Source organism: Triticum aestivum, chromosome 2D, assembly GCF_018294505.1.
Source record: "Triticum aestivum cultivar Chinese Spring chromosome 2D, IWGSC CS RefSeq v2.1, whole genome shotgun sequence".
Taxonomy (NCBI): Eukaryota; Viridiplantae; Streptophyta; class Magnoliopsida; order Poales; family Poaceae; genus Triticum; species Triticum aestivum.
This window is the reverse complement of record NC_057799.1, coordinates 76,681,052-76,695,925: the sequence shown is the minus strand read 5'-3', so window position 1 is coordinate 76,695,925 and position 14,874 is coordinate 76,681,052. Positions and strand designations below refer to the sequence as shown.

Sequence of the window (14,874 nt, the reverse complement as noted above, 5' to 3'; positions counted from 1 at the left end):
ATCGATTATCTCATGCGGTTGAACGCGGAGAATTGCATGCTATTTTGGCAACAGTTAACTTGAATTTGCAGATACAGGACACGAGGATTGGCAAACAGGGAGGCAAACCTCTTACAACCAAAATGGCCTATTCGATGCTTTGGCTAGCACAACCGATCGACCAGCTCGCTCCTGCCATTTGGAGGAATTATGCGCCTAATAAAAGCAGATTTTTCATTTGGCTTGCATGCAAGGACCGTGTGTACACCAATGAGAGACGCTTCCGGAGATCAATCGCCACCTCAGATGTGTTCCCATTCTGTGGTGCTTGCGTAAGTATCACTCACCTTCTTATTCAATGCCACCTATTGTTACCTCTGTGGGATGAACTCCAGATCCTTTATGATGGATGGCCAGATAGTTTGCTGGATGTTTGGCTGGGTGCAACCACCAACAAAGTGTGCTCTAGTGTGATCATCATCGTGTTTGGGAATACTTGGAAAAAGGCGGAACGCAAAAGTATTTAGAAATGAAACCTGGGGCATACACTGCATTGGTCGAGTTGCAGCGGACGATCTAATGCTCTGGTCCATCGGTGCAAGAATGCTCAGAGACAATCTCTGCTCAAAGACTGGGGATCAATGTTGTTCCACCTGGCCACGAGATTACATGCCTTATGTATTTCCTTTAAACTTTTTTTATTTTCTCTGAACTTTTGTTACCCCCCCTCTTATACTCCTATGCTTCTCTCTGTAATTGTTTTCGTCTTGGAATATATGGTTCAGCGTAAGCCCGCCGTTAACACGTAAAAAAATGGTGCATCTTTGCTCTTACTTTGAATATTCCTTCCAATTTGATCTGTTTTTGAATAATTCTGTGCTAACCATCTTCTGTGGTCACACTTTTTTATTGCAACCAAACACTACTCTTTTTTGGCAGTAAACAATACCTCAAATCTTCCCGATTCGCCGCTGCAGCCGCACCACGAAGAACCCTAACCTCCAACCCCCACATTCCACCAACAAAAATATATCTCGAGCCGCAAACACAACAACGAGCAAATCGGAGGAGAAGAGGGCAAGGGCAGACGAGGAGGAGGAGCTCACCGTGCCTTCGCGGCCTCAGAGGATGGTGTCGTTGGCGAGATGACCAACCGTCATCTCCGCTTCCCCGAAGAATGATCTTCTCCCGCTTTGCTTCCTCTCCTCAGTTTTTGTTTCGCAATCAGTGGCACCGTCTCATCCAGCGGAAAGCCTCTATCTGAATGACAAGTGGGCCCAACCTGCCACACGCTGATCCAGATCCCATGAGCGATAGCGTCTAGCGCGAGTACATGGGGTCCACCTGTCAACCGATCTCTCCCATTCTCTCGCCTCCTCGTTCCCCTTCGGCATTCCTAGGCATAACTCGGGCCGGGTTGGGCCTAACAAAGCCCAAAGCAGAAAACCTAGGCATGGGCCAACCGTCAGGCCTAGTTTTCCGGCCCAAGCCCGGCCCATCAGTCAAAAAGCTCATCAGGCCTTGGGTCGGGCCTCATTCTTAAATTGCAAATACAACAAGCCCAACCCAGCCCGGCCCGGCCATTGGGCGCAAAATCTAGGCCCAGCCCCGGCCCATGGGCAAGGTCGGGCCGTTCGGGACGGGCTGCCTTGGCCAGGTATACTGGCCTTCCGCTTCTCCTGTCCCGATCTCTCTCTCGCTCGCTAGCTCGTTCGAGGCTCGGCCATGGCGGACTACCACTTCGTGTACAGGGACGTGGAGGGGGCGACCACGCAGTGGGACGACATCCAGCGCAAACTCGGGAACCTGCCCGAGAAGCCGGAGCCCTTCAAGCCGCCGCCCTTCGCCCCCAGGGTCGACGCCGACGAGCAGCCCAAGTCCAAGGAGTGGCTCGACGCGCGCGACCCCGACGAGCTCGAGGAGCTCGAGGACGACCTCGACGATGACCGCTTCCTCGAGCAGTACAGGTGCGCCCCCTCTCTTTTCCCCATCGGCCTCGATCTAGTCTCCCGCACGTCTGGTGATCCATGAGATGTGTTCCACTAGTGCTTTTCGTGATTGATTTGATCCGAATTACACGGTAGGATGGAGGTAATTCGTGTGATTTCCACAGAAATCTGGTCTGTTTCGGTTGTTTTTTATCTGGACTCGGGGCACTACTGTACAATTTCAGTTGTTTTGGTACCACTTGCGAGAAAGTGTCGTTCTGATGCATGGAGCCAGAAATCCATGTCCACCAATTGTCTGATGTTTTGATGTTGTGGTGTGCTTACAGGAGGATGAGGCTTGCAGAGCTCAAGGAGGCAGCAAAAACTGCCAGATTCGGCACAGTACAGCCCATCACAGGCTCTGATTTTGTGCGTGAGGTTTCGCAGGCTCCACGGGATGTCTGGGTTGTGGTCTTCCTCTACAAGGATGCGTAAGGCGAAATTCTTCCTATTTAATATGATGCCCTTCTTCTGTCAAAAACTACAACAAGAATCAGCTAATTTTTTTATGGGCATGTAAGTAGAACTTTGTTCGTAACTAAGTGTCGAACTATACATACTCCCTCCGTAAAGAAATATAAGAGCGTTTAGATCACTAAGGCACTGTTTGTTTGGGCTTTTGCTTCTACTTTTGCAGCTTTTCCACTTTGGCCAAAAAGCCATAAAAGCTCCTAAATAGGTGCTTTTGGAGTTTTCATGGCTTTTCGAGCCAAATATTGCTAGATTGATTCATGAAAAGCCATAAAACTCCAAAAGCAACTATTTAGAATCTTTTATGGCTTTTTGGTCAAAGTGGAAATGCTGCAAAAGCAGAAGCAAAAGCCCAAACAAACAGGGCCTAAAGTAGTGATCTAAATGCTCTTATATTTCTTTACAGCGGGAGTGTTTGTTATGTTGATTAAAAATAGGAAAATTAGCTATGGCAGCTTGAAAATGAGTACTATCTACTATGGTTCTTGGAATTTGTTATCCAGAGATATAATTGTGTTGAAATGGTTCTGGCAAAATCTGACCTTGTATGCACGTGATTTTTGAACTACCATTTCAAAATAAACAAGATAACCATACCACACCATGATATCTTTCCTCTTCTTTTCTAGTACTTCGGTTTACTCCATACGGTCTCCGCAAACAGAACAGGTTGGATCCCATCTTTAACTGCACAGAGCAACAGCCTACGAAAAGCCCTTTGCTCCTATTTTGATTTATACTCATTTTGACTGGAAACTGTAGGATTTTAGGCCATTATGCCCTATGCTTCTGTGAGACGTTTGCAGTGCTTCTGCTTTATATGCTGTTTAACTGTTTCCCAGAGGTGCTTATAATACAGAAATGACTTTAGGAAGAAATTCTACCTCGAACTGTTCATTGTCTGAGACTTCTATGGATCTTATCGCAGGATACCAGAATGTGGGCTGCTTGAGACTTGCCTGGAGGAACTGGCAACAAAATATGCAGAAACCAAGTTTGTTAAAATTATTTCCACGGACTGTATTCCCAACTACCCAGATAGGAATGTTCCTACAATACTGGTGTACAACAACAGTGCTGTCAAAGGGACTTATGTTGGTCTACAGAAGTTCGGTGGAAAGAAATGCACACCTGAATGTAAGTTGTACCACACAAGCAGTTTCCATTATGTTAGTTCAAGTTTTCTTTTGTGAGGTTAGTTCAAGTTACTCTTCTTTATTTAGTTGGTTGGGCAAAAATATTGTCAGTACACACCAGTGAACAGTGTGCGATATTAGGATTATGTTTCAATTAGCCAGTCGCAGGATACAATTCACAGTTTCTGTGGATATTACAATCTAGATGGCTTAACGTGACTATAATCTTTGACCTTAGGATGAGGCTTTTTCCTTCCGTACTAAGAGGAAATCATGTTCATTACCACAGGCATGTCTACGGTGGATATATTGTCCTGATGTATGTTTGCCTTGCATCATATGACAAACAGGAAAAAAAATCGAGGGAACAAATTTTGGATGAGTGCCTAATACAGTGGCATGCCTAGTTCACAGTTATGCTGCTGTTACAATTAAAATCGAATATGTCGTGTGAATAAGAAACAACAACGGATTTTTCTTGACCACTTAACTGATGTGAGCACACGTAATCTTTAAGTGTCATGCAGGGTCTTCCATTCTTTATGCTAGACTTTCATTCTGTTTATTTCAGCTGTTGCATTGGCGCTTTGCCATTCATACCCAGTACTGAATGATGGACAAGGTGGTGGCGATTCATCCCGTAACAATGTCATGGAAGGCGTTCGCAGGAAGTTCATAGAAAAGGTTGTCTCCCAGCTTGAAACGCGAGAAGACGAAGATGATAGCGACTAAAACTTACTCTTTTCTGCTAGTTTTGTTTTGGCTCGGTGATATCATTTTGATCCACGGACAACATTTGTCTCAGCTTTACTGGTCTTATTTGGTTGTCTGTGTGTGAAAAATCTGGAAGCTGTTTTGACGAGGTTCTGTATAAACGACTTTGCGAAAATTTAAGCAATTTGAAGCGAAGAGAGTAAACCACGTGAAAGCGTAGACCAATTTTGGAAGCGTGAAAGTGTAAGCTCACATGAGGCTAATCAGCCAAAATTAAAACACGCTGCAGTCACTCTGGCTAGAAACTTGTCTCGTGTGCCTGTCTTCCATCGACGGTGACGATTTGTTCTTGAACCACAAACCCTGCCTGAATCCCGTCTCCGCTTCCCTACTCCCCATACGCGAGATCCCTTAGATTCGGCGCTAATCCAACCTGGAGCGGCGAATCCCCCTCCAGGTTCGAGGCATGAACTTTGTTTTCTTGGAATCAAGAACTGGCGTGTTGCAACTTGTGATTGGGCTCTCGACTTCACAAATGGTAGAGTACATTTTTTATGAACTGGCTTCGGCCATAGTAGCAAATTGCCGATCCCTTTCTAATGAGGACATCCCAACCATGGACACTACACCACCAATCATCAAAGGTCCAATCGCAAGAAGCCGTGCAAAGAAAATACATGATCAGGTGAACGCTAACTTAAATTTATCATTTGACCTTGAAAACATGGTTATGCCTTCACCTCTCCTTCGTTGTTGATTGAACTCAGGTGCAACATCGAAGAAGACCAACAACATTTTCAGTCAGTGCCAAAATAGTGTTTTATGATGAAGAAACAAAGTTGCGAAGAAATAGGTTGTCTACTGAACACCGAAGAAGACCAACAACATTTTCAGTCCGTGCCAAAATAGTGTTTTATGATGAAGAAACAAAGTTGCGAAGAAATAGGTTGTCTACTGAAGAAACATTGTAATAGCATGAAACAATGTTTTGCACGAGTTTGGATATCCCACCTCACGAAAGGTTTCCAAAACTCGACTTTGCTGCTGAAGGAAACATTGTTCAACTCCAGTGAACAATGTTTAGTCGGGAACCACCAACCACCTCCAACGAGAGATTTCCAGAAGCTACCTCATTAAGTCTCGAAGCCCGTTTAGTCAAGCCAAAGTTGGTTCTCTTCCACACTAAACTGGTTCCCAAAACTAGTTTGATTTCACACCTATCCAGGGGGTGTCCCTATTATAAATAGGCTAGCTCTTCCCTTCTTTGAGGACTTTTGCCCTTTCTATCAAAGACCAAAGACATAGACTCCTCCTGAGATTGGAGAGCTCTTGTTATCCTTATTCTCGTGATTCCTTGAGAAGTCACTCCTAATCTGTGCTCAATGACTAGATCATGCTGTGTGGGTTAGAGTTCGTGGTTTCCCTTGCGGATTGCACCTATCCCATGCTCCACGACTTGAGCGTGGTTGTGTGGGGTAGTATTGTGGGTTGTGGATCGGCAAATGTTCAGATTCTAGGCTACGGTTAGCATCCTCCTCGTCGGGTCATAATCTCTTATTTTTCGTTTTTCAGCTGCTTGTAGCTAGTTATCCCCATCCATTCATCGATCCTACGCCGTGAAGCGAACCACCCCTTGTACATCCTCTTCTCTGAAGAAGGTGTCGCATAGCAAGGTTTACACGGTAGGATCGGTATCCTTATAGCTAGATCTATCATTTTTACGTTGATTTTTTCCCCGTCTAGAGTCCAAAGCCAAAAGGCCACAAAAAAATCCAAGCCTTTGTTTGCTGAGATCTAGTTGTTTGCTTTCCTCTTTGTGTTTGCACCAAGTTCTATCCAAAGTTGCTACTGTTTTTCTGTGAGTCTTGTTGTTGGATCTATTGTGTTGCAGAATAAAATAGAAAAAGAGAGGAAAAAAGAGAGAGAACAAAAGGAGCAAGAGAGAGAGAGAGAGAGAGAGAGAGAGAGAGAAAGGTGTTGAGCAAGTGTCCAATCATATTCAGTTTGGTGAAAAATATTAGAAGTTGTATTGGCAAGTGTTGCAGCTCAAACGTGGTGCAAGGATCTGATACGTCTCCAACGTATCTATAATTTTTTATCGTTCCATACTGTTATATTATCAATCTTGAATGTTTTATAATCATTTTATATCATTTTTGGTACTAACCTATTGACATAGTGCCAAGTGCCAGTTGTTGTTTTCTGCATGTTTTTTACATCGCATGAAATCAATATCAGACGGAGTCCAAACGCAACGAAACTTTACGGAGATTTTTTTTGGACCAGAAGGAACATAATGGGCCCTGGCTGCACCTGGGGGGTGCTCCGAGGAGAGCACAACCCACCAGGGCACGCCAGGAGGCCCAGGCGCGCCCTGGTGGGTTGTGCCCACCACGGGTGCCCCCGGACTGCCTCTTTGCTCTATAAATACCCCAATATTCCAGAAACCCTAGAGGAGTCGACGAAATATTCATCCAGCCGCCGCAGAGTCCAGAACCACCACATCCAATCTAGACATCATCTCGGATAGCGTTCACCACCTCCATGGTGCCTCTCCAATGATGTGTGAGTAGTTCTTTGTAGACCTTCGGGTCCGTAGTTAGTAGCTTGATGGCTTCCTCTCTCTCGCTGGATTCTCAATACAATGGTCTCTTGGAGATCCATATGATGTAATTCTTTTGCGGTGTGTTTGTTGGGACCGATGAACTTTGAGTTTATGATCAGATCTATCTTTCTATATCCATGAAAGTATTTGAGTTTCTTTGATCTCTTTTATGCATGATTGCTTATAGCCTCGTATTTCTTCTCCGATATTTGGGTTTTGTTTGGCCAACTTGATCTATTTATCTTGCAATGGGAAGAGGTGCTTTGTAGTGGGTTCGATCTTACGGTGTTTGATCCCAGTGACAGAAGGGGAACCGACACGTATGTATCGTCGCTACAAAGGATAAAACGATGGGGGTCTATCTCTACATAGATAGATCTTGTCTACATCATGTCATCGTTCTTATTGCATTACTCCATTTCTCCATGAACTTAATACATTAGATGCATGCTGGATAGCGGTCGATGTGTGGAGTAATAGTAGCAGATGCAGGCCGGTGTCGGTCTACTAATCTTGGACGTGATGCCTATGTAATGATCATTGCCTGGATATCGTCATGAGTATTTGAAGTTCTATCAATTGCCCAACAGTAATCTGTTCACCCACCGTTTGCTATTTTTCTTGACAGAAGCCACTAGTGAAACCTACGGCCCCCGGGTCTCTTTCTCATATTATTTACCTTTGCGATCTATTTTCTCTTGCATTTATTTTCAGATCTATTAAACTAAAAATACAAAAATACCTTGCTGTGTTTTATTCTTATTTATTTTATTTGACGTTCGATCTATCAATTTACTACAAATTTATTCACGTCTGTTTGCCTATCTTGAGGCGCCGCTACCCGAAAGGGATTGACAACCCCTTTTACACGTCGGGTTGCGAGTAGTTGTTATTTGTGTGCAGATGCTGTTTACGTTGTGTTGCTTGGTTCTCCTACTGGTTCAATAACCTTGGTTTCACATCTGAGGGAAATACCTACCATCGCTGTGCTGCATCATCCCTTCCTCTTTGGGGAAAAACCGACGTAGCTTCAAGCGACATCAAAAGGAATTTCTGGCGCCGTTGCCGGGGAGGATCTTCAACATATACCAGGTTCCTAATCACAAATCTCATCTCCTCGCAATTTACATTATTTTCCATTTGCCTCTCGTTTTCCTCTCCCCCACTTCACAAAAATTTGCCATTTTATTCGCCACTCTTTTTCCGTTTGCCGTTTTCTTGCCGGATCTGTTTTTGAGTGCAATCTTGTTGCGTCGTCATCATGACTCAAGAGAACACCAAGTTATGTGATTTCTCAAATACCAACAACAATGATTTTATTGGCACTCTGATTGCTCCTCCCGCCACTAGTGCTGAGTCTTGTGATATTAATACTGCTTTGCTGAATCTTGTTATGAAAGACCAATTTTCGGTACTCCTAATGAGGATGCCGCATCCCATCTTAATACTTTCGTGGAATTATGCGATATGCAAAAGAAAAAAGATGTGGACAATGATGTGGTCAAGATAAAATTATTTCCGTTTTCTTTGCATGATTCTGCAAAAATTTGGTTCTCTTCTTTGCCTCGCAATAGTATCGATTCTTGGAATAAGTGCAAAGATGCTTTTATCACTAAGTATTTTCCTCCCGCAAAAATTATTTCCCTTAGAACCCAGATCATGAATTTCAAGCAACTTGAACATGAGCATGTTGCACAATCTTGGGAAAGGATGAAAATGATGCTAAGGAATTGCCCAACTCATGGGTTAAATCTTTGGATGATCATACAAAATTTTTATGCGGGATTGAATTTTGTTTCTCATAATCTTTTAGATTCCGCCGCGGGTGGTACTTTTATGGAAATTACTTTGGGTGAAGCCACCAAATTTCTTGATAATATTATGGCAAATTATTCGTAATGGCATACCGAAAGAGCTCCTACTAGTAAAAAAGTCAATTCGGTTGAAGAAATCTCTTCTTTGAGTGAAAAAGTTGATGCTCTTATGAAATTGGTTGCCAGCAAAAGTGCTCCTATTGATTTTAATGATATGCCTTTGTCTACTTTGATTGAGAAAAATAGTGATGCCGTAGATGTGAATTTTATCTCTCGAAATAATTTCAACAACAATGCTTATAGAGGTAATTTTAATCCTAGGCCTTTTCCTAGTAATTCCTCTAATAATTATGGTAATTCCTATGGAAATCAATCTTATAATAATAATAGGAACACCCCTGATCTTGAGAATAATATTAAAGAATTTATCAACACGCAAAAAGTTTTCAACACTTCCATAGAAGAAAAGTTGAATAAAATTGATGATTTGTCTAGAAGTGTTGATATAATTGCTCATGATGTGGAAAATCTCAAGATGAAATTTTTTGTGCCTAAAGTAGATGAATCAATCAAAGCTCTTTATGTTTCTATGGATGAAAGTAAGAAAAGAACCGCTATGCTTAGAGCTAAAAGAGAATTTTTAGAAAAAGCGTTTTCTAGTGATTTCTTTCGTAAAAATGATGAAGATCTTAAAATGATTGGTGTTTCTTCTATTGATTCCTTGTTTACTAAATTTAAGATTGATGAAAAAGGGACTGGAGAAGAGTCAACTTTAAGTAGAAGGCATCCCGATATTTCGGAGGGTGAAAATCTTGTTGAGAAAACTGATGAAAGTGGGTTTGAAGAGGTCAAAACTTTAACTAGTGATGTGCCCACTCTTTTGGATTACAAAGACTTTTATTATGATAGTTACTCTTTGATTGATTGTATTTATTTGTTTCAATCCATGATAAATTCACCCCATGCTTATGAACAAAATAAAACTTTTACTAAACATATTGTTGATGCTATGATGAAAGCTTTTGAAGAAAAAATGGAATTAGAAGTATCAATTCCTAGAAAATTGCATGATGAGTGGGAACCTACTATCAAAATCAAGATTAAAAATTATGAGTGTTTTGCATTGTGTGACTTGGGTGCTAGTGTTTCTACAATGCCGAAATCTTTATGTGATGCGCTTGGTTTTACCGATCTTGAATCATGTTCTTTAAATTTGCACTTGGCGGATTCTACTATTAAAAAGCCCATGGGAAGAATTAATGATGTTCTTATTCTTGAAAATAGGAATTATGTGCCCATAGATTTTATTGTTCTTGATATTGATTGCAATCTGTCTTGTCCTATTATTCTTGGTAGACCGTTTTTACGCACTATCGGTGTCGTGATTGATATGAAAGAAGGCAATATTAAGTTCCAATTTCCCTTGAGGAAGGGCATGGAACACTTCCCTAGAACAAGAATTAGGCCACCATATGAGTCAATCATGAGGGCATCTTATGGATCTCGAAACAAAGATGACAAAACTTAGATCCTCGCTTTATGCCTAGCTAAGGGCGTAAAACTATAGCGCTTGTTGGGAGGCAACCCAATGAATAAAATTTCTTTTGCTTTTTGCTTTCTGTTCTTGAGTGTTTACACAATTATGCTACTGTTATGATTGTGTTTTTATGTTTTAATTAGTGTTTGTGCCAAGTAGAACCGATAGGATCTTCTTGAGTGATAGTTGTTTGATCCTGCTGAAAAACAGAAACTTATGCGCTCACGAAAACAATTCTTATTTTTTACCAGAGAGTGGAAAAATGCCAATTCTTTTTGCAGTAGATTAATATACAAAATTTTCAGCTCGTCCTAGATTTTCAGAATTTTTGGAGTTCCAGAAGTATTCGAACAAATCAGATTGCTACAGGCTGTTCTGTTTTGACAGATTCTGTTTTCTTTGTGTTGTGTGCTTATTTTGATGGCTCTATGGTTTTCTTTGATGAGTTTTTGCCATAGAAAAGTTGGAATACAGTAGATATAATACAAAAACAAAATATGAATTGGTTTGGTACAGTACTTATAGTAGTGATTTATTTTTCTTACGCTAACGGATCTCACAAAGGTTTTGTTGAGTTTTGTGCGATTGAAGTTTTCAAGTTTTGGGTTATCTTACGATGGATGAAGGAATAAGGAGTAGAAGAGCCTAAGCTTGGGGATGCCCCAGCATCCCAAGATATTATCCAAAAATGAGCAACCAACTAAGCTTGGGGATGCCCTCGAATGGCATCCCCTCTTTCTTCTAACAACCATCAGTATTTTACTCGAAGCTATATTTTTATTTGTCACATACTATGTGTTTTGCTTGGAGCGTCTTGTATGGTATGAGTCTTTGCTTATTTTATTTTTTGTCTTAAGTCTTGATTCCTTGCTGGACACACCTATTTGAGAGAGCCAAAATTATGTCATGACTAGTTAGAATTGCTCTCTATGCTTCACTTAAATTTTTATGAGCTATGGACTTGCTCTAGTGCTTCACTTATATCTTTTTGAGCACGGTGTGCTTTAGTATTTTTTGAAGAAATGCTCTCTTGCTTCACTTAGATTGATTTGAGAGTTAGTAAAATTTTCAAGAAATTCTCTCTTGCTTCACTTAAATTAATTTGAGAGAAAGAAATATTATGCTCATAATCTTCACTTATATTTGTTTGAGCTTATCAAAAGCAACATATAAAAATTAGTCCCAAAGTGATAGATATCCAAGAAGGATATAATAAAAACTTTCATGAAGATCATTGGACAAAATAAACTTGATTCTTAGTAATAGTTTTGAGATATGATGATGTGGTATGTGAGTTGTGTTGATGAGTAATTATGCTTTAGTAAGAATATTGGTGTTAAGGTTTGTGATTCCCTATGCAAGCACGAAAGTCAATAGTCATGCAATGAAATTATATCCTACTTGTGGTGCATTACTTGGTGTTAATTATGCTTAATGCTTGCTTATGAGATTATTCGTTTCTTGGATTGGTCGCTTCTCAATCTTTTGCTAGCCTTCATTTTGCACTAAGTATGATCACTACTTGTGCATCCAAAATCCTTTAAACCATTTTTGCCACATCAGTCCACCATACCTACCTATATGCGGTATTCTTTTGCCGTTCTAAGCAAATTTGTATGTGCCACCTCTAATTTTCAAAAAAAATAAACTTCTCTTTTGTGTGTTCGTTTCGCTTGCGGAGCGGAGAAGGGTGGCTAATATTTTCCATGCTAGATGTGTTATTCTCACGATGAGTGTTTATTCACTTGTCATTGCATGAGAGTAAGGCAAAGGTATTAGGGATGCCTGATGACCCACAAGTGTAGGGGATCTATCGTAGTCCTTTCGATAAGTAAGAGTGTCGAATCCAACGAGGAGCACATGGAAATGACAAGCGGTTTCCAGTAAGGTATTCTCTGCAAGCACTGAAATTATCGGTAACAGATAGTTTTGTGATAAGGTAATTTGTAACGGGTAACAAGTAACAAGAGTAAATAAAGTGCAGCAAGATGGCCCAATCCTTTTTGTAGCAAAGGACAAGCCTGGACAAACTCTTATATGAAGGAAAACGCTCCCGAGGACACATGGGAATTATCGTCAAGCTAGTTTCATTATGATTCGTGTTCGGTACTTTGATAATTTGATATGTGGGTGGACCGGTGCTTGGGCGCTGCCCTTACTTGGACAAGCATCCCACTTATGATTAACTCCTATTGCAAGCATCCGCAACTACAAAAGAAGTATTAAGGTAGACCTAACCATAGCATGAACATATATGGATCCAAATCAGCCCCTTACGAAGCAACACATAAAATAGGGTTTAAGCTTCTGTCACTCTAGCAACCCACCATCTACTTATTACTTCCCAATGCCTTCCTCTAGGCCCAAACAATGGTGAAGTGTCATGTAGTTGACGTTCACATGACACCACTAGAGGAAAGACAACATACATCTCATCAAAATATCGAACGAATACCAATTTCACATGACTACTTATAACAAGACTTCTCCCATGTCCTCAGGAACAAACGTAACTACTCACAAAGCATATTCATGTTCATAATCAGAGGAGTATTAATATGCATAATGGATCTGAACATATGATCTTCCACCAAGTAAACCAACTAGCATCAACTACAATGAGTAATCAACACTACTAGCAACCTACAGGTACCAATCTGAGGTTTGGATACAAAGATTGGATACAAGAGATGAACTAGGGTTTGAGAGAAGATGGTGTTGGTGAAGATGTTGATGAAGATTGACCCCCTTCCGATGAGAGGATCGTTGGTGATGACGATGGCGATGATTTCCCTCTCCCAGAGGGAAGTTTCCCCAGCAGAACAGCTTTGCCGGAGCCCTAGATTGGTTCCGCCAAGGTTCCGCCTCGTGGCGACGGAGTTTCTTTCCGAAAGCTTGCTTATGATTTTTTTCCAGGGTAGAAGACACCATAGAGCCAAAGATGGGCACCGAAGGCCTGCCAGGGGGCCCACAAGGTAGCGGGGTGCACCCAGGGGATAGGGCGCGCCCCCACCCTCGTGGCCAGGGTGTGGTCCCCCTCTGGTATTTTCTTCGCTCGATATTTTCTATAATTCAAAAAATGACTTCTGTGGAGTTTCATGACTTTTGGAGTTGTGCAGAATAGGTCTCTAATATTTGCTCCTTTTCCAGCCCAGAATTCCAGCTGCCGGCATTCTCCCTCTTCGTATAAACCTTGTAAAATAAGAGAGAATAGGCATAAGTATTGTAACATAATGTGTAATAACAACTCATAATGCAATAAATATCGATATAAAAGCATGATGCAAAATGGACGTATCAACTCCCCCAAGCTTAGACCTCGCTTGTCCTCAAGCGGAAGCCGATAACGATAAATATGTCCACATGTTTAGAGATAGAGGTGTCAATAAATAAAATACGGACATGAGGGCATCACGATCATTCTTATAACAGCAACATATATGGATATTGTCATATGATTTCTTATGCCCAAGTAATAATCTATTCACAATGTCAAGTATGAATCAGAAACTTCATTGAAAACCAACAAACTATAATCTCAGTCATTGAAGCAGTTGCAATTTATCATAACATCGGAAAGAGTCAATATAAGAGCTTTTCAGCAAGTCCACATATTCAACTATCATTTAGTCTTTCACAATTCCTAACACTCACGCAATACTTATGGTTATGGAGTTTTAATTGGACAGAGAGAAATATAGGGGCTTATAGTGTTGCCTCCCAACCTTTTACCTCAAGGGTAATCTCAACAATAATAATTCATGCTAACTTACATCCAATTGGATATATATATCAGGATCTTTCCAACATAAGGTGCTTGCCAAAGGATAAAATGTAAAAAGGAAAGGTGAACATCATCATGACTCTTGCATAAGGTAGAGGATAAAAGTGAAAGATAGGCCCTTCGCAGAGGGAAGCAGAGGTTGTCATGTGCTTTTATGGTTGGATGCACAAAATCCTAATGCGAAAGAACGTCACTTTATATTGCCACTTGTGATATGGACCTTTATTATGCAGTCCGTCGCTTTTATTTCTTCCACATCACAAGATCGTATAAAGCTTATTTTCTCCACACTAATAAATCATACATATTTAGAGAGCAATTTTATTGCATGCAACGATGACAACTTACTTGAAGGATCTTACTCAATCCATAGGTAGGTATGGTGGACTCTCATGGCAAAACTGGGTTTAAGGGTATTTGGAAGCACAAGTAGTATCTCTACTTGGTGCAAAGAATTTGGCTAGCATGAGGGAGAAAGGCAAGCTCAACATGTTGGATGATCCATGACAATATACTTTATTTTGGATATAAGAAAACATAATCCATTACGTTGTCTTCCTTGTCCAACATCAACTCTTTAGCATGTCATATTTTAATGAGTGCTCACAATCATAAAAGATGTCCAAGATAGTATATTTATATGTGAAAACCTCTCTTTCTTTATTACTTCCTATTAATTGCAACGATGACCAAAACTATGTTTGTCAACCCTCAACAACTTTTATTCATCATACTCTTTATATGTGAAGTCATTACTCTCCATAAGACCAATATGATCTCTTTATTTCTTTTTATTATTTCTTTTTCTTTTATTCCCTCAAGATCAAAGCAAGATAATCAAGCCCT

The 14,874-nt window shown here is 40.9% G+C and overlaps 1 protein-coding gene across 1 annotated transcript; it reads left to right on the top strand.

Moving 5' to 3' along the window:
* The first annotated feature begins 1,636 nt into the window (after positions 1–1,636).
* On the top strand, positions 1,637–4,483 carry LOC123051697 (phosducin-like protein 3). The gene is made up of 4 exons (XM_044474661.1): positions 1,637–1,946; positions 2,255–2,398; positions 3,367–3,575; positions 4,146–4,483. The coding sequence occupies exons 1-4, from the start codon at positions 1,705–1,707 to the stop codon at positions 4,304–4,306; spliced, it is 756 nt and encodes a 251-aa protein (XP_044330596.1). The 5' UTR covers positions 1,637–1,704; the 3' UTR covers positions 4,307–4,483.
* The last annotated feature ends 10,391 nt before the right edge of the window (positions 4,484–14,874 follow it).

Excerpts from the sequence above, each read along its gene's own strand:
- LOC123051697 (XM_044474661.1), top strand. The coding sequence starts at position 1,705 with ATGGCGGACTACCACTTCGTGTACAGGGACGTGGAGGGGGCGACCACG. Across the intron at positions 1,947-2,254 it reads CGCTTCCTCGAGCAGTACAG|GAGGATGAGGCTTGCAGAGC; the intron begins GTGCGCCCCCTC and ends GTGTGCTTACAG. Across the intron at positions 2,399-3,366 it reads GTCTTCCTCTACAAGGATGC|GATACCAGAATGTGGGCTGC; the intron begins GTAAGGCGAAAT and ends ATCTTATCGCAG.